This window comes from Scylla paramamosain, chromosome 43 (assembly GCF_035594125.1).
Source record: "Scylla paramamosain isolate STU-SP2022 chromosome 43, ASM3559412v1, whole genome shotgun sequence".
Taxonomy (NCBI): Eukaryota; Metazoa; Arthropoda; class Malacostraca; order Decapoda; family Portunidae; genus Scylla; species Scylla paramamosain.
In genome coordinates this window covers 9,557,284-9,577,917 of record NC_087193.1, presented here as the reverse complement: position 1 = coordinate 9,577,917, position 20,634 = coordinate 9,557,284, and the positions used below count along the sequence as shown (strand labels likewise).

Sequence of the window (20,634 nt, the reverse complement as noted above, 5' to 3'; positions counted from 1 at the left end):
GTTCTTAAATGCTTAAGAAATTTCACAATCGGTAAATGTTTTGGTGACTACAAGAGCAAACTTTGATCTTATTTAATAGATGTTTTCGTCAACTACTTAAAATGCAGTTATCTCGTTTGATGTCATTTATGCAATATTTTGTAACTGCTCAGAATACAATGGACTCGTTACGAAATAGTTAAAGGTTGATAAAGTTCGTCCGTCTGGTTGTTGATATTGATTCTTATATCTCGTGTTATCTTATTTCTTTACTTATTATTTGTTTATTTGCTTATTTTTATTTTATTTATTTTATTTTTATTTTTTATTTATTTATTTATTTATTTTTTTTTTTGGGGGGGTATTCGTATATTTTCAAGATTTTGCGTAATGTATTAGGACAATTCTACTATCCGGGAAGTCTGAAAAAGAAGTTTGTAGTGATTATAATCTAGCCGTTAACATGTAGCAAGTTGTGAGGGTTCGAAGGGTTGATGATGCTTGTTAGTCCTAGTACTGTATTGTTCTTCACATAAGTTTTGTCTTTCTCTACGTACTGTGTGCCCTGAACCTTGATATATAACGCTCAACACTATTAACAGATAGAAAACAAGATGACCTGAACGTAAAACAAGCTCATTTGTCTTTATATCAGGATAGAGGGTAAGGAATGTGACGTCAGGACAGGAAGTAGTGGGTAGCCTGCTGTCTGTTGTCTGTCCTCAGTGGCGTGTGGACCAGGATCAGGTGTGTGCGTGGCGGGTTGGCTACTGCTGGCTGTGAGTATTACGAGGAATTTCAAGCGTAATAGTGAGATGCTGTGTTTCATAGTATTGGTCTAGTGTAAGTTCAGCTCCCTTTACCACGTTGATCCTGTATGTCCAGTATTTACGTAGCCTTTATACTGTAACCATCGCATTGTTAGATAATTATCCATAGACTCCTTTCCTGGGGTTTTTCTTTCATATTTTCGTCCACACTTCCACTTGAATATTTTTATGCATGTGAAATTTCATGTGGGAAAGTTGTTTACTATCAGTTTTATACCCTATGTGGCATACTTTGTCGCAAATATCTTCTAAACAGTTGGATCGTTGACATTTTGACAGTTTGACAGCGTCCCCTGATTTATAGAACTACTGTACATTGCCAGGTGTTGTTCATTTAAGGAGTTCACTCTTGACTTTGAAGGTGGCAAGAGCGGAAAAGACATTCGAACAAAGGAAGGTTCTATGTGATGTAGTTGTGACGTGTGAAGGGGATACGGGGTAGGAGGAAAGCATGGAGGGCCTGAATATTTTTTTTTGAAAGTTACTCAGTTACCTAGGATTGTACATGTACTCAAGCTCTCCCACCATATATTTCATGAAGGAATTAAATAATCAATTCCAGTCCATCACGTGCACTCTATTTAAACTGCAACCAGGAAAGAAAAGGGAGAGAAAGAAACACATAGACGGATGGACGAATATGTAATAAGTTATAATTAACCTGAGAAATCGGGTATCGCAGGCGCATACCAAACATTTAAGTTAAAGGAGAAGGCAGATGTAGTAGTAGTAGCAGGTGTATGATGTTGGTGTAGTATTTGTAAAGTGATCTCGTTTTATGGTATACACGGCAGTCCGGTATATTCACCATCCATAAATGGTGATTCACCTCACCTGTTTTTCCATGACAAGAGCCGAGTGGACATTCGGACGTAGTTGTGACATATAAAGGGGATACGGGGGAAGAGGATGGTAAGGAGGCAGGTGGCGGAGTGGTGCACGTCACAAAAACGTCACATAAAGCTTTCCCTGTCCGAAAGTATACTCGATTCTTGCCACCACCTTCAAAGCGTAGAGTAAATTTATTACTGACAGTTGCCAATGCATCGTAGTTCTATAAATTAGGGAACGGTGTCAAACAAGCTGTGTTAAAATGTGTATTGATACAACAGTTTGTTTTCAAGATATTTATGAAAAACGATGCCTCATAGGATCCTAAATGAATTGTAAGTACTTAGTGAGTTTTTGGGATGAATAAAAGGGTGTTTTATCACAGGCGAAGGAGCAGCAACTATCACCAACTGCAGGTTATTCATGAAATGTATAATGAGGAAACTTATAATTGTATTGCAGTAGTTATGATGTCTGGATTGTCCCTACGTGTTAGTCTCCGATTTATGAATGGAATAGACACGGTAATCGGGTTGTTAGTGCTGAGTCAGTAGAAGGCTTTAAGAAATTAGATGGATTTATGGATGAGGATGATAAGTGGAAATAGGTAGGCATACAGGGATTGACACGTGTAGGCCTGATGGTGTCTTGCAGCTTCCCTTTTGGCCTTGACTTAATTAAGGGTGTGGAGTGGTATGCGTTAAGTGGACCCTACACGGTCAATATTATTTTATTGTGCAATAAAATATCGAACTCTCTTTGATGTCTTCAATATATTGTCATTATTCAATACCGCCCCTTCACTGTCAGTAATATTGTACAATACGGAATATTGCGCAATAATAATGATCGTGCAGGGTCAGCTTTAGTTACCAGAGTTCGGCCCGTCTTTCTTTGGTGTCTTAAGAATCGAGAGATGGTACGTTAAAAAATGCAACATTTTTGCCATTACCGTTGTATTTCTTGTTTTTATTTACATACGTTGTTACACGACAGTTATGTGAGGGTAAATACAGGAAACTGTTGCGGTATTGGTGTGCATGGCTTCGTTCATTAGTGAGGCGTGCGTCATTAGTGATTGTCAAGACTTGTGTGGGTAGGATACTTTGATATGCAAATGCCAAGACTTGTGTGGGTAGGATACTTTGATATGCAAAGACACTTGGAAGGGGGATAGGTAAGCATGGGAAGTATACTATTTCTACCACTACAAGTACAATTTAGAGCCGTTATTCGTGAGGATTGCCCTTTTCATTATTTCAAAACCGCGTGCACGTGTCTGGTCAGGGATTTATGGCGGTGGTCTTTGAGGAAAGAGTGGGGATTTTCCACGGAGAGGCTCATCCGACCCGGTATTTCATATTCACGGGTGTCGCAGATGTTAACTCATGATTATTCTTTTCCCACGTCGCTAAGTACACACCTTGACCCAGCCTTTCATCAGTATGAAGCGGCATATGAAACCTGCGGGACGTGCTTGTGCGGGCAGTTTGACTTATTAACGATGTCTTGTGTAGCTTCGGAAAAATGTTCAATTCACGAGTGTTGCAGTAGTGATAACATTGCTCGATGCATGACTAGACTCCTCTCCCGGTCTACTGTTTTTATTTTCTTTCCGGAGTATTATAGGAAGCTGGGATCTTTAAAACTTAATAAAAGGTAAAGTCTAGATAATTACCCCAGTTCCGAAGAAGACAAACTGGGAATCTTCGGACAGCGGGACACCGCGGCTGTTTAGAGAGCGACGGAGAAAGTAATTTCCAAACTAAATTGAATGCCACTAAATAGCAGGAAATTTAACCATATTGTGAACTGCTAGAGGTTAGGCGATTATAAGTGACAATATATTTAGTTTAGAAATCAGAAATGTCTTTCGCTGTTGTTGTGGCCAGGGTGGTCTGCTGACACTACTGCTCCGCCTCCTGACACAGCATTTTATTGTACAAATCTCCGTGTTAGAATCCTTTTTCTCCCTCGCTTAATTAAGGAGCGTTCAAACTTTTCTGTGAAAGCCAGAAGGAAAATTACGAAAAATAAGATAGAAGAAGGATATAGAACATACAGTAAATTATTTTTATTTCTATTTATACAAGGGTTTTTTTCGCAGGTTGGTGGGGACTGCTCAGGATAGCTGGGGTCCCGTGGTTCACGTAGGAGAGAGGGGCGTGACCAGGCTGTCACGTGGTACTTCACAATTATGGACAGGTAAGCTTTCAACCGTGTAACATTAGCTTGATTAACATGGAAGAATAGATCTCCATCTGGTACCGCATTACCAATGTTTTTGCGTACAGTGGTTTGTAACTTAGATCATCAAGATTTAATTGCTAATGCGGTCTAACGAGGTTAACGAAAATGCAGTCAATACATAGGTACTTTTATTCTTATGGCAAACCTGCTTAACTTGGAATACCAATCATATCATATATTACCTTTTCCCTAGCCTCCAGCTGCAAGTAGTACGAATGGATCCTAATGAACCCGGAGCCCGGTGACTTGCAGATGGATAGCTCACAGACGTGAGACGTGAGCATGTACGCGGATCGGTCATAAGTAATATGTCTGCAGCCTGCTGATCTGCACCATAGGAAACATGTGCTTTCATAGGACACTTCTATATATGTGCATCTTCTGAAAATACTATTATATGGTGTTATAGCATAAGCTTTAGGTTAGACTCTTTCTTGTTGGACTTAATAAGGGTAGCGGGGAGAGGGATTTATATAGGAGGGAAATGTCCGCGGCGCTTCGTCACCACACCGTTAAGAGGAATAAAAATTATTATAAATATTGCTTCCTAAGACGGAATAAGTTCGTTGACCTTCTTGAATTGAAGGGGAAGGTGAACGCCGAACCTGTTGCACTGAAAGGCTGTCGAAAGCCGCCTAAGCTGCCCTTAGAATGTGCATTCACTACGAGTACAAAAAGTTAGTGTTCGGCGTGCACTGAATATAGAACGAAGGGACTTTTGACTTTTGATTTTGGATTGAATGGAGGGAGCGGCTCAGATAAGGATTGCAAAGATTATGAACAGAAAAATTCGGTTATTCATTGCTGCCCGAAAAGTACATGATCTGTATTCAGTAAACCAAAATTTAATTATTGCAACATACGTGCTTGGATCGCGAACGTGCTTCACCCCTGCAGACGTCCCGACTACAGGCCACATTGGTTAGCAATCACGTACTTTATCTCAACGGCTGTTAGTGGGTAAACTTACCTCGTTAATCAATAGTGAAAGCTTAAATTCTAAGAATGAAATCTTCCCTTTTTATCGTTACGTAGCATTTTTAAGACTAAATTCTTTCAATTTAGTCACGTTGGGAATTAGGAAATACATGAATTGCTCCAGACAATCTTACCTCCACATTTTATACGTGTTTTCTGTCCCTTCCCCACTTAATATTTTTAATAATTAATTTGTTTTAATTTACTATATTATAATAGTAAATAATTTCGAATCGCGTATTTTAACTTCTGGAAATTATAAAATCACTGAAAATGGAAATTATAGAATCACTGAAAATGTTAAACTCCATCTTAGTTTTAACATAATGCACTTAGCTATCTATGTCTACACACAATATAAACTGTGCCCACTTGCATACAATAGCATTATATGCTATTCTTCCACTCGTGTCCAAATCCACATGCACTGAACAAATCTACTGCATCCTTTATAAAGCAAAAATGAGATTAGAAGGACGCGGCTAACTGAAATTTTACTCGCAGTGGACCAAATGAACGGTTTTTTTTTTTTTTTTTTCTTTTGTACTACAAAAGACACCTTTAGAATCCAATGTATGTCAAGCCTGTCCAATGCTGAGCTATAGAAACAAACCATAGAACTTATGAATACCCAGACAGTACCTAAGGTCTTTTCATCACGGAATTATATACCTCAGTCAAGTAATTTTAAAGCTACTCAAAGCCACACTTTACAAATCCCATAGTAATAATGTATTTCAATCATGAGAAAAATTAGAATACATATATTTTCTTGGTAACTTACTATGCATGAATCCACAACTTCACTCACTCCATATCTATTCATTAGTAGATGAAGTTGTCTCTTTATGGAAATGCTTACTTTGCAAATTGTCTCCATCTTATTAGAAATACCAGTTTAGAGTTAAATTTCCTTACCATAACATTAAGACATTGAAATAGGACTATGTATTGCTGCGGTCTGCTATGTATTGCAAGAAGAAAGAAAAAGATGAAAAGAAAAACTTATTTGGCATTCCTTTTTCTTGAGTGAATTTCAATCAATTTCACACAAACTAAAAGTCTGTTCCTTTAGCCACCATAAAGTCACAACTGTCCACTCACTGGCCATAAAATGCATTATTTATTTGTTTTCTTTATTTCATTACACAAAAAGACATCATATAGTAGAGTATTTTCTTTATACAAAATATCTTCCAGATTAATACCATTCAAAACAATGTCATGCATGCAACACCTATACACAACAAAAAATTTACAATAATACTCCTGGTGCTGTTAGCCTACTTTGAGAGATACTGTACTGACACTCTAACAAAGATCATGTGCTGAGCCTTCAGGCAGGCACCTCAAGGCTTGGGTCTCAGTAAGTGGAGAGCAAGTGAGGCCTCGCATCAAACTGACGACACAGTAAGACCGATATTAGCTTGATGACCAACACGGTACAGACAAGACACGGGAATGCACCGTTAATATTGTCGGTGTTGGCTGTGCGTGACATCGCCCTCCTTCACTCCTCAGTCACTTCAGCCTGACGGATGCAGCTGTATGCATGTGGACCTCAGTGGTGCTTAGGAACCGCAACATTCAACAAAGGTGGGCTGTGCTAACCAGCCTCGGAAGACAGTGAAATAGTGGCTTCTTCAAAAAGCTTGCCCAATGATATATAGTGTGTTTGCTACTGCACTTCTAAAATGCTCAGCAACTTTCATAAAATTTACCTCAGGTCACTTTCCAATCACAGAATTTGTTACACTTGAAACAAAACACCCTGGATGTACTAACCTATCTTAAAAATTTATGCACTTCTCAGTATACCTTGCTTGATGGCTAAAGTAGGGGGCCAAATCTACATAAATCTTTTTTTTATATACATACAAACAAACTAAACATTGCACTTTTAGATGGCTGGAGAAACGGTTCAGACTGTGGGTGTGCTGCAGTTCTTTGTGTTGCACCCTCTCCACACCCCACCCCTCCAGGAGACAGTCACCACCACCAACACCTAGCTATGGGCGGCAGGGGACAACATAAACAGTTCATGTGGCCAGGTATTGCTGTGAACAATTCCACAATATACCTTGATAGACACTGCTAGACATTTTGAGTGTTTTAAGTAATAAATTCTTAACCTTTTCACAAACTGTGAAACAAAGACTTGTTGTTAGTTGCAATATGCAGATGTTTCTTTTTTTACAGTTAGTCACTATTCCTAGCAACTCTATCTTCAGCATATTTGGTAAAGACCACAAGCAATGCTTGCCTGAGTAGATGTTCTTTAAAAAGTCACAGGCCTCAGGAAAAAGCGACATAATTCTTACATATACTTGCACTTGAAAAATTATTGTTAAAGCTAAAAAAAGAATCTACATAACTACATCTGGTGGAAAAGTATTAAAAATGGCTCATCAGCTGCAACAGGAGGCTTGAGGCTTATAAAGAACACATACATAATACAAGCACTTCTGAGTGCTAACAGTAATACTAAGAAGTAACACTGAAAACAGCATATAATGGCTATCACTTAGATCTTTATTCTTACCCTAGAGTAGTGAGATCAGACGGACCCTTATTTTGACGGCATGCGGCCCCGGGCAGAACCTGTCCTGCCATACACTACCCGTCAACATCACAACACTAGAGCTGGGCTGAAGCTGGAGCTAAAGTTGTGGCCAAATTGAGCAGCAACAAGTGTCCATTTATATGAACAGGAGGCAGGTGTGGAGCTCTGGTGCCAGGCAGGTGGGTGGGCTGCCCCTGCCCTGGCTCTTTGCCGTCACTATGTGAACACTGGGACTGTGCAGCCCCTGGTCTGGGGACAGTAAGGGGTGGGGCAGACCCATGGAGGCTTGGGTCTGAATTACAAACCACATTTCTCCCTGTATCCCAGGCCACATTCACACGATAATCACAATGATAAAAATAAAGTCATCTCTATATTGTGTGATTGTCAACATTGGAAATCAATTTAACCACATTATAAAATGTGTTATAGATTAACAAAATTTCCATACATTATACTAAACATTTAAAGCATACAATATAGCAATGACAAATGAGGGAGAGGCAATACACAGGCTGAAACACCAGTAATTGCTTCAAGAATTTTCTTACACACACACACAATATATATATATATATATATATATATATATATATATATATATATATATATATATATATATATATATATGAAATTGAATTGTAATTTTTATTTCACATAACAGAAACACGGGCCTCTACTTCAGTTTGCCATAATAATATACAGTACAAATAGTTAACCCACACCACTGCTGTGGCTGGACCAAAACATCTTTTATAATGAGATCACAAGAACTAAACTACAGATGCCTTCTACTGCACCAGACCAGAACCTGACGGGTGGCCAGGGCAGGAAGGGGCAGAGACTGTGGTGAGGCACCGGCCACTAGTGGTGGTACACTGTGTACAGGAGGAGACACTGATGCCTTACATCTATCAGTATGCTGGCTGGCAGGAACACCATCACCAATTCTTGTGATGAAGCAAGACTTTGACTTGTATACTTCTCAACAAAACACACAACTGGGGAAATGCCTCTTGAGGTTAACTTTTAATCCATAAGAGAGATGATTTGGTAAAACCTCCTGACAGGGTTGAAAGACACAAGCTGTGTGGCGGAGATCACCGTAGTCTTGGCAGGATAATATAGTCATGTGCTACAGCTTGTCAGGTCAAGCTTAATAGTATTGTCTAGAACACTACTATTTTCTGAGCAAATTTAAAATATCTTAGCCTATACTTTTTAAATTTTCTTCCAATAAAAAACATATGTACTTCTATTCACATTACAATATGTAACATAGCACGTGCCTTCAGGAAGAGACCTCTTTCATAACAGAGATTTACGGCCAACATAGTTTTGGAAAACAGGGAAGATTTGCGGTAAGAGTAGAAAAATAGTTATATTTAGAATTTGAACAAAACTTATACTTTGTTCTATACACATCATTTGTGCTCTTGAAAGACTTGGGACGCAAGAGGACAGGGTGGGAGAGTGACCCCACAGCCCTGAGTCTGAATCAGGATACTACACTTGTAAGAGGAATCACAAAAACCAATGCCTTTCACAAAGTACTTATGAGGACATTACAGTTTGTGTGACCTGCTCGTACATTTATGTCTTCAGTAATTTCTGCTTATGGAAATTAGGGACATGAATGCAAGTCAATTACTATGGCTGGTAAGGAGTGAAGGGCAGTCAGGCAGTTACAGAACAAGGAAACATCTTCTGCTAATTGACAGATGATTTTCAATACTGCCAAGAGAAAAATATTTGTGCTTTTGCTTAAATGAGACTTGTGCTGTGACTACTGTGGGTGTGTGTGGAGAGGAGGAGACACTGAAGAGGCCAAGAATCACTTCACAGTAATCAAGTCCACTATATTAGGTGACAATGCTTCCTCTTACAAATGTAGTCTTTGCCAGACAAAGAAATTTCTCAAGAATATAAAATTAACTAACAAACTATCAAATTACTTCTATTATATGGCTTTAATTGTTCTAATTAGAGATGTAGTCAACCAGGTGATCCTTAAAGAACTCTGGAGCAAGACAAAAGTTACCTTATGACAATAACCTTAGGTTACGATTACCAACTATTTGGATTGATATTGCAGAAAATAGCCAATAAGTATGAGAAACTTCAGGCCACACTGGCAGCTAATAAATATACCTTAATCATCACAGGCCCAGCAAGGAAGGTCACTGGCCAGGGTGCTTGATAGATCTCAACTCTCCTAATATCACATTCAAGTAAGGCATGTGTTCTAATGTATTTAGTAATTCTTGATATGCCTGAGGGACGTCCGCAATTGATTTGAGATGAAAAATAAAGGAAAAAATTATACAAAGAGGAGAGGAATGGAATTATGAAACACAAATTCAAGCCGAGCATTGGTTCAAGAGGCACACGTACACACACAACACACACATACAGACATGCACACGCAGGTATCGAGCGTATACAAAGAACAAGTACATTTTCTGATTTCTAGTTTTCTTAGTTTCTTTTCTGCATTAACCAGGCCTGCGCTGACCTAGAATGATGCCCAAATGTATGTTTGCTGAGCTCCAGGTGAACACAATCTTGATTCCCTCAATACCGAGAAAGTAATACTGTGGACGGCACCTTGGGGGATGGGAACAAGGGGTAACGTAGGAGGAAATAATGGTGTTAGCTGAGCAGCAGAGAGGGTAAAAATGTCACACCCAGCTAAGTCCTCAGAGTACTCTCCCAACTAAGTTATATAAAAATACTGCATTTGAAATCAAATCAACAAATGGCATTGGAAAGAGCACAGCAGAATCATAAGTAGAATAAGTTAGTAAAGACTGCATTTCACCCCTGGACATTGTAATACAGAGATCAATCATGATATCAACGATAGTCATAACGAGAGTTGTAGTGATAACAATAACAATGATAATCATAATAATAATGAGAATAATAATGACAATAATAAAAACTACAATAATGATAAATAATAAAATTAGTGTTGGCTAAATAAATTAACAATAAAAAAGCTGAAGCAGAACACACGCTTACAAGGTAAATTTGAAAAGAAAAGAACGTATTAAAACTTATTAACTAAGATATAAATATGATGATAATACTTGTTCCTTGATATTTCAGTTGCAGTATCACTGGTAGTAAGAATACAACAGGGAAAACAAACCAAAAAACAAAATAATGACAGTGCAAGCTGCTTTCTGACTGTAGCACAGCACTATGAGAGAGAGAGAGAGAGAGAGAGAGAGAGAGAGAGAGAGAGAGAGAGAGAGAGAGAGAGAGAGAGAGAGAGAGAGAGAGAGAGAGAAAATCAAAAGAATGGAAACAGCAAGACACAGCAACTATAACACAACCTATCATAAACAGGAGTGTGTTATAAAAATGAGAAAAAAATATACATTAAAACGCAAGATAAGTGGAAGAGTAGAAAGAGGAGGCTAATGAGACCTCAGCAGACTCACAATAAGTCCGTGAATCATGGGTGGTGCTTCCCGGCCTGACACGCTAGAAAGGCTTGGAGGGAAGTCATGATATTTCTTTCACCGGAGGAATGAGTGTCAGCATGCTTGAGGCTTTCCTAATATACCCATAGGGAAAATAGTCATTGCAGGTTGAGGTTGAGGGTGGGACTTTAAGGAGACAGGTGAGCAGAGTTATTTGAGGGTAGTTCTGCAAAATCTGCGTAACACATGAATAAAAAATCTGATTGATAAAATTAAGGAGAAAATCACAGAACTTAAAACTGGCAACTCCCTTGTCCAGATGGGACACAGGTGCACAAGACAAAATCAATAAAAGTGTAACAATAAAGAATGTGTAACGCAAAACTGTAGGCTTTGTAAGGAGGACACGCTCAGTAACACAATGTGCAATAATCAATTTTGACTGGCACTTATTCACCTTTGGACGAGCAAACGATAAATAACAATAACTTGCAGCACTGGTGATTTCTTTGCTCAGAGGGAAACTGTATCAAAGAATCATTCATACATAAAAAAAAATATATAGTAGTCCCTAGAAATGTGGTTCCTTAGCTGGTGGAGTGGGAGCGTTTCCTCTTCCAACAGTCGGGATCAATCTTTTTCCTCTCCTCTGCCTGAGCCCGAGCCTCAGCATTAAAGGTCTCTCGGTCTTCCTCTGCCAGAGACTTCCACATCACACCCAGGAGCACTGAAATAGCCCTGCCAGAAGAAGTAAAGAATAGTGAGCAGATAAATTTTTTTTCTTTTGAGAGTTAAGAAGCATTAACACTTTTCTGTTTGATGCATTGTTACCATGTCAAAATTTCTCTAAGCTGTGGAGAAATTCCCCACCTACACCACTTCCTTACCACATTCCTTCCTTTTTATTCTTATTTTCTATTCTCATATTATTCTGCTATTTTAATGTTGCATTCCCTTTCTAATCCATAACTTTTGCCAGACATCACAACACCCACCTCAAAATATAATAATCTCAAACTAAACTGAGAGAAAGATTTATCTGCTATGAGATTCAAGTGAATTTCAGATTATCATCAGATGCATTATGGAAAACTAAACTTCTCTGACACAGTTTTAAAAAGTACAGCCAAATACAAGTGTACATGGAATACCCAGAAGCACACACACACACACACACACACACACACACACACACACACACACACACACACACACCTGTTGTCTTTGCCGGGGTATTGCTGGATGAGCTTCAAGCGATGGTGCTTGGCAAACAGCATAAAACCATTCATGGGTCGCCGAGCCCTCACCCCCGCCCCCTCCATGGACCCAGGAGGTGGTCCACCAGTGGGAGGTCCCCCAACCCGAGCCCCCTCCCTGTTCTTTTTGGAGGGGGAGGCTGGCGGGGAAAGGAAGACTGTGCGGTGTGTGTGGGGAGGGAAGGTTGCACTGGGTGGTGCAGAGTATGCTCCAGCGCCCCCTTCAAGTGGGTCATCATTAAAGTCAAACCTGAAAATACACCGGCACTCAGTGTATGACCATCACTGGTCCTGTTATCAAGACCATTATCATTTGGTTGTAAGTATTTGTATCTGAAACTGAAAACTAGTATACCCATAACAATATTCTCCATTCACAAAAATGTGGTTTTCTAGAACATCATAACATACTTTACTTTCATGCATTATTCATGAATAACATAACACCAGTTATCATGTACAGAATTCCTTCTTATCTATGCTTCCAGTACTTATACTTACATATGAATACTAGATTAACCTAAGTTCATATTGCCTGAAATTATCTGAATACAGAATTTAGCTTCAGTAGTAGTAATAGTAGTAGCAGCAATCAGTAACAATAGTCATAGTTGTCATAATAATAGCAGAAAAGTGAACAGTAAAAAGTGGTACCTCTTCATGGCATCGGTGAGGTCTGGGGTGACAACAGGGATGGGGGTCTGGGTAGTCTCAGGGTGGTAGGGGGGTAAACACACATCCCCCTCCTGGAGCTGCTGGCAGGGGAGACTGTAGCGCTCTGTAGTCCTCTCAGGGAACACACTGCACCAACCTGGAGGTCATTACAAGAAAGCTAATAACATACTCAAATTTGAACATATACCACATTCCTGCCTTATGTTATTTTCCTGTGGCAATGATTCTGCAAGATGTGCATCATAAACTTGAAGTTCTATCCTTCTACATAATTTGATGTCTTGAGCTTACATATAATGATGGTTTCATGAGTTTTTACCTCTTTCTCCTCCTTTCTGCCTTTTACACTATCTCTCTCTCTCTCTCTCTCTCTCTCTCTCTCTCTCTCTCTCTCTCTCTCTCTCTCTCTCTCTCTCTCTCTCTCTCTCTCTCACTATATTGTAATAATTAAGATGAAAATACAAAATAAATAGGAACACAGTAGGAATGGTAGTAAAGATGAAAGTGAAGTGCTGGCTAGAGAAAGAATGGATAGGAAGAAATAAGAACAAACCACCTTCTCACCTTTTCCATGGACATAAAATGGGTGGTCTGGGGGAGTCACCACCATGATGTCCTCCTGCTGCACCACCACAGGACGAAAGTATAGCTGGCAGTAGGATGGGGCAGCCATGTGGGGGGTTGGCCCTTCATGGAGGATACGCATCAGGTGGAGGCCATGTGGAGCATAGCGCTGCTGGTGGGTGCGCTCCAGCTGGCCAAGCTCTTCACTCATCTTGGCCCCGGTCACCTGGCCCCCTCCACCCAGCACAAAGTGGACCCGCACCCCAGACATGAACACCGACCACACATTGGTGGGCCACTGGTGCCCTGAGTTAGGCTGAGGGGACATGGAGGTAGGGCATGGAGAAGATCCTGGCCCTAGCCTGTCAGCCAACCCATGCCCACCTAGTCCCTGAGGTCCCATGGTGGGGTGGGGATGTGGAGACATGTGGTGTGGAGAGGGCATGTGTGGGGAAGGCATGTGGGGGGAAGGAGCATGGGAGTAGGCATGGCACTCAGCCATTGTCACCTCATTTTCCAGCTCCTCCCGTGATGAGTTGAGGGAGGAGGTCGAGGGATGGGAGGGGGCAGGGGAGAGTAGTGATGAGGGCAGCCCACTCACAGCTGCAGTAGAGAGGTTTAAGGGACCCTGAGAACCAGAGAGGTCTCCTTGGGCCATGGATGTTGCCCCAGGGTTTCCATCACCAGAGTTTCCTTCACTGAAGGAGAATCGACTGGTGATGACGGGGATAGCTGAGTGGGGGTGTGGGGTGTGAGGGGTGTGGGGGGTGGGCAGGCCTGGGATCCTTAGTGAAGATGAAGAGGAGGATGAAGAGGAGGATGGAGCTCCTGTTGTCTGGTCCCGGATCTCTGCGGTGCACCGGATCACTCCCTGAGAGGTGTTGGCTGGCAGCTGGAGCCCATGCACCTCCAGCTGGAAGGACCAGCTGTGTGCTCTGTGCGGGGAGGTGGTGTGAGGCAACCTTGGGAGGCACACTGGGCAGACAACATAGAATAACTAAACACTTTTTGCTGCTGCTACAAGTCAATCTATGAGTCACACCTTTCAGCCCAACTTTCCTTCTGAACACATGCTTACCTCCTCAACACATTCCCACCATTCATGAATGCATTTCTAACAGACTTTAATCTTTCATAAGAATGGTGTTGTGCAGAATAGTTAATCATAAAACCTTATAATAACCATACAGTGAGTAGAACAACAAAATGTCCTATCAACAATTCCCATGGCAAAGCTGTACAAAATATCACAGAACCAAAACAAGCAATTTCCTGAACACTATTACTAAAAGCCCGGCAGCTCACCTTTTCCTGAGGGGCAAACTCTTCTGGGTGAGAGGGGACCGAGGGCTGGTAGTGTTGATGGGTGCAAACTCTGGTATCATGGCCTCAGGCTCCAGGTTCCTCTTGCTCAGGTCCAGAGGGGGAGGGACAGGACGCAGCTGAGGGAAAGGGGGGCCTTGTGGTTAGCCTAATGGAAGCTCACAAAAAATATTTGTCTCAACAAAGACCCAACAGACATGTGTCATCCACGTGTTATGTAAGCACCTGACAGCACGACTTCTGATTCTCAGTCACATAAGTCATCAATAAAGTGAATATAGTACATTTACTTATTGCTTCTATTCTTATTTTAGTACACCACAGCTAAACCATCACCATCTACAGAGATACCTGTAACTATATGTATGTATGTTGCACAAACTATCTACATTAGTAACCAAAGGTAGTTCACCAACATTTTCTTTCAAGGCATCATAAATATTTTCACTTGACAGAATGCTAACCAGGAAATGGGAAATGGGACTGCCCTCAAATGAATTTCAACAAACCGTGAACAACATGAGAAGGAAAATTTCCATTAGATATTGTTATCAGGTGCTAAGGAGAGTAAATGTCACAGGTTGCTTTATTCAGTGACATGATAGGAAATCACCCACTTCCTCTGGGAAAACCCTGTGCCTTGCTGGAATGTGCTTTTATTCACAGCTTTATGTACATCATACCATAATTTCTAGCACTATACACTACACATCCCACTCCAAAAAAATAAAAAGCACATGATAAGCCTCCTTATGTATAAATATAGTAGGTGTTTTAGACAATTTAGTGAAGAAAACGTTAAAAGCTACTTAATTACATACAATGGAAATGCAGTATTGTTTCCACTTAAGTAAATGAGAACTATGTCTACACGAGAATAATACAAACAAGGCTGCCAGGAAAATAGAATGAACTATTGAAAGAAGATTGCATGTCATTACCAACACTTACCTCTGGGACACAAGTTAATTCCCTCATCCTGTTGTGCTCTCTCTCTCTCTCTCTCTCTCTCTCTCTCTCTCTCTCTCTCTCTCTCTCTCTCTCTCTCTCTCTCTCTCTCTCTCTCTCTCTCTCTCACTAACACAAAATGTACTGGCAGCTCAGTCTCCACAGCCAACCTAACTTTCCTGCTCACAGCCTGTCTCTCTCTTCCTTATTCTATTCTCAATCTATTCTTGTGACCTCTTTCTCAATATGTCAGTCACTACCATCTAACTTACTGTTTCCTTTTCTGTCAACCTCGATAACTTTCTTAATGTTACTATCTTATAAACATATTCTCTGATTCTCCTCTCCAAAACTGTAAACCAATAAACGTGTCACAAAACAGTTTCAGGTTAAGCATTTTGAGGTTAATACGCCATGCCACTTCATACAATGTCTTCTGAGCATGCTCCTGAATCCTGAATTATGATAAGGAAAGATTGACACCAAACCAGGGAATAAGCAATTGTAAAGTGAAGCTAAAGGCAAGTGTTTTTTGTTTAAACACACAAACAAAGTAATGAATCATAACTACATTTCATCCACTAATATCTTCGTCAATTTATGCCAGCCACACTCTCTCTCTCTCTCTCTCTCTCTGACATGAAATAACAAACTAGAATTTCCCTAGCTTTCTTAGTCCACTTTCATCTAGTTCTTATTTTTATCACAACAATGTAAAAAATACTGAATGAGTTCTTTTGAAACAGTACAGAGAAACATAACACAGGAGGCATTGTGATATTACAGCAGGACAGTAATAATGTGTACATTTATACTTTGTGTCACTTGAGGTAAAATCCTTGCTAAATATTCTTTTGTTGAGGCTTGTCTATTGTTTTCAGATTTCTAGTGATTTATTTTTCATGCTGTCAACAAGTATAAGAAAACTCTCTAACCAAATAAAAGGCATATACAGAAAAATGGCTGGGAGCTCTTCTATTGGCTCCACAGCACATACCCCAGTAACAATAACAAAATAATAATAATAATAAACACCACATTAAAATAGACTTAACAGCTAAAAACTTGAGTCCCTGTGAGAAGCCTTCTAGACACGAGTCAGATGAATGGCAAACAAAACATGACAACATTACCACAAGGAAAAAGAGGAAACTTTGACTTGCACCTCACCTTGCGTTTGATGCTGAGGTCTCTCGGCTCCTCAGAGGACGGGAGGTGTGAGGCATCGAGACACATGCCCCCCAAGGGAGTTGGCGACATGCGCTCCTCCTTCATGTCGTGGTTCATGGTGGTGGTGCTGCAGCTGTGGGAGGAGGAATAGAGGCTTTACTTTGTGTGTGTGTGTGTGTGTGTGTGTGTGTGTGTGTGTGTGTGTGTGTGTGTATGTGTGGGTGTGTGTGTGTGTGTGTGTGTGTGTGTGTGTGTGTGTGTGTGTGTGTGTGTGTGTGTGTGTGTGTGTGTGTGTGAGAGAGAGAGAGAGAGAGAGAGAGAGAGAGAGAGAGAGAGAGAGAGAGAGAGAGAGAGAGAGAGAGAGAGAGAGAGAGAGAGAGAGAGAGAGAGAGAGAGAGAGAGAGAGAGAGAGAGAGAGAGAGAGAGAGAGAGAGAGAGAGAGAGAGAGAGAGAGAGAGAGAGATAAAAACTCCAATAGGAAAGGCACTGCTGCCCTAAGTGATTAAAAGTAGACAATGAATGCATAAGGAACAGAGGAACAATGGGCAGAGAAGTGAAAGACAAAGAAATAATAATACAAGAACCTGCTACAGGCAAGGGAGACAAGAGAGAGCATTCTAAGTGTTCCTAACTCAATTTAAAGCAAAGTAAGTCTCCCCTAAGGCTCCCAATCCCTTAAGCCACAAACAACACATCTGGTGGCCAACAAATAACATCATTTCTCTGACCTAACTTTGCTGCTCTGTTTACATTTCTAATAACCAATGAGCATTATATAAGGTTTGAGGAGCGGCGTCTGCATATTAAGGGCTACAAAAGACAGACTCCATTGCACGAGGTAAAGCTAATATAGTACTCAAAACCTGCAGGAATTTTGATGGGTCTCATTGCCTGCTTAATTAACATTCTTCCTCAGTGTGCTCAGCCTTGTAAACTGGGCTTTGCTCCTCCAAATAAGAAAAAATACAAAAAGGCTGGTAATGTGTGGTTTGGTGAGCAGTAACCCAAGGAAATAGTGAGGTGGGCATCTTGATAACACGTTCCCCAGAAAATAATTGGACAGTTTGTGCCCAGTGAAATTTGCACCTTATTACACCAACTGAACATTTGCATTAAATCATGAGGAAGGCAGTTTAACTATAAGGGAGGAAGAGTGTCATGGCAGTGGAACAAAAAGTGTGGTGCCGCAGGATAATGTGCACTATATGTCTACACTTCTAGGGTGCCAAACAGCTATTAGAAAAGGTAAAAAATACTAGAAACTCAAATGGCAAACAATGAAACACTGGTATTTTACCCCAAATGAAGAGGAAAAGAGAAAGAGAGAGAAGAAGGAAAAAAAGAGTGTAACAATGTATTATTCCAGATACAATAAGCTTTGTTTGGCTAAATGCATTTCCTGTCCAGTTATTCTCCAATAAAGGAAAATGGAATAACATACAGTGCCTCTTCCTGTCCAACACCAGCCTCAAAAAGAAAAAAGAAAAGAAAAAAAAAAGGTGAAATACAGTAAGTTAGTGTTGTCAAAGGAAGGTGAAGATGCTTATATTTACTAGTAATTCTAATCATAACATATGCAAATATCATAAAAAAAAGATACCGTATGAATATAACTTTTCCATGATAACTTCACTATTTGAGATAAGAAAAGCATACCATTTTTGTTCACCCATCCTACATGAAATATTTACCTGGAACTTTCCTTGTAAAGGAGATAAGCCTGATATGTATTCATCATATTCTAGTACATATATTTATCGATGAATTTGTGCTGTAAATAAAGTTTTTCCAGCTAACTTGCTACCATACATGATTCCTATTGTGCACAGCATTCATGTACAACAATGTATAACAATTTATATAGGATTCATCCATCACTACTTGTTCAGGAATGTGAGGTTTTATAACAGATGGATTCACCTTGTCAATGATGCCCTGCTTATTCTTACCATCCTTCATTCCTTAACCTCTGCTGAGCTTCAGAACAAACTGTACTCCTTTCCCTACTCATTTTTGTAGTTTATTTTCTTTATGGGAAGCTGTTGAGTAATTTTCAAACTTAAGAGCTTTCACCTATTTGGCATAGTGGTATTTCTTAAATTAGTAGGCCTTAACAAACTGCACACCTTTCCTTACTTCTTATGGTTTATTTTCTTCATAAGAAGTCATTAAGTATTTTTCAAACTTAAGATATCTTCATCTAAGCATAGTGACATTTCCTAAATTACTAGGCCCTAATCCTAGTATTTAGCACACTGACTTTCTACTGAAAAGATATACATGTGGGTGATTTAACTTTTTATTTACTTTATCCATTCATTGAAGTGCTAAGCAAAGGCAAACCAAGCAAGACTCCAGGCTGTGTTGTGTGGTGGAATGAGGCAGTGACACCCCTTAGTCTTTATAATCAAACTGGGAATATTAAAATCTCCTTAAAAGGAAATAGATTTGCTTTTGAGTTTTAACATTATGCATGAGCAGATCTCTTGCATTGAATTATATTTCTGTATCACTCATAACCTTTTCTTAATCAATATTTCCGTTGCACTCATCAGGGGAGCCTAAATGATTGAGACATTTTTATGTAAGAATAAAATGCCAGCAAAAAACTTGTATATTAAAGTGAGACATATCAAGGTTTATTCTGTAATAGACTGCCTCAATTAACACACCCAGTCTCATCAGCTACACACCTTGCACAAGGAATAGGAATTTTTGCTTAAAAACTAAAAAGGCACATTCTACACACTTTTCTAGGTATGCCAAGCCAACTAAACCCTTGCTAGTGCCTAGATATCTACGTACATGAGGTGGCAGTAAAATAAATCACCATTTTATCATGCTGAATCATCACGACTTCCTTTCAGCTTGTAGCACATACCTAGCTACCCCATCACTCTGCTCAGTGAACCTCACAATATGGTGGTCACTGCAATATATGTTAGCTGTTATACACTGACATTTTGTTTTATCACAGTTTCTATCCAAAAGTTTTATTAATTTATTGTATCTTCCCAAAAAGAAACTGAGGCACTTCATTAATGTTCCTATGCACTTCAATTAACACATTCTACATCAAATATCATCACATCTTGTAATTTATAGACACTACCCTAAGACAGGAAAAAGCATACTGAAGAAAGATAAAAATTAAGCATGTAAATAGTAAAAAAAACTTACAAGATGAAAAACTAATGCAGTTACTTGCTGCTTTCTTCTCAGAGTGACTAAAACCTCAGCTTAATAAGAGTAAAATTAATTATTAGCAAAGGCTAATGAAAGAACATATGTCAGCATGGCTAAAAGAAATAAAAATATACAAAAAAGCCAGACACATCCTACTTTTTAATAACTTAATAATTACCTACGTGTTTCAGTTCCCCACACTCACCACGGCTGAGGCTGTATTCGTTCCTTTCCCCCTTAGCGTACACACGCCACAACTCGAGTAACTTTACACTATGAAAAATGCAAATAATCTGCTGTGCATAGCCAGTAAGTCACAGCAGAATCCTCTCATTGATACTGCAACATGCTCAAGCTTAAGCAGAGCAGTGACTTACATTAGTTTTAGTTCCTTTTCCTCTTTTCCGTTACTGGAAATACCCACAACACTAAAAATTTTACTTACACTGCAGACAACATTACACTAACAGCACACTCTCCATTCTATTCCATCCCTTCATTACCTTGTAGTATATGCTGGGCTTAGGCAAAGCACACCAATACATGGATGTGGACCTTTGTGCCCCATAGATATAGCACAGGTTCATTATAGTGTACTTATCAAACCTCCCAAATATTTGAGCAAATATGATAATTGAACTGAGCCAGCA

The 20,634-nt window shown here is 39.8% G+C and overlaps 1 protein-coding gene and 1 long non-coding RNA gene across 5 annotated transcripts in view; one reads left to right on the top strand and one right to left on the bottom strand.

The window, feature by feature from the left end:
- Nucleotides 1-632: 632 nt before the first annotated feature.
- On the top strand, nt 633-5,872 carry LOC135093571 (uncharacterized). 2 transcript variants are annotated; one of them, XR_010263425.1, is made up of 3 exons: nt 633-758; nt 3,748-3,845; nt 4,084-5,872. It is a non-coding gene; the product is annotated as an uncharacterized LOC135093571 (long non-coding RNA). The 2 variants fall into 2 exon arrangements; XR_010263424.1 differs by having other exon boundaries at nt 669-822.
- A 115-nt stretch (nt 5,873-5,987) lies between these two features.
- LOC135093567 (HMG box-containing protein 1-like) overlaps nt 5,988-20,634 on the bottom strand; it is a 96,624-nt gene continuing 81,977 nt past the window's right edge. For all 3 annotated transcript variants that reach the window (XM_063992934.1, XM_063992936.1, XM_063992935.1), the window contains exons 2-7: nt 16,799-16,931; nt 14,663-14,799; nt 13,358-14,292; nt 12,773-12,929; nt 12,078-12,368; nt 5,988-11,600 (exon numbers count right to left, since the gene is read on the bottom strand). In XM_063992934.1, coding sequence (XP_063849004.1) covers nt 11,450-11,600; nt 12,078-12,368; nt 12,773-12,929; nt 13,358-14,292; nt 14,663-14,799; nt 16,799-16,931 — 1,804 coding nt within the window. In that variant the 3' untranslated portion in view covers nt 5,988-11,449. The remainder of the gene's footprint in view (nt 11,601-12,077; nt 12,369-12,772; nt 12,930-13,357; nt 14,293-14,662; nt 14,800-16,798; nt 16,932-20,634) is intronic.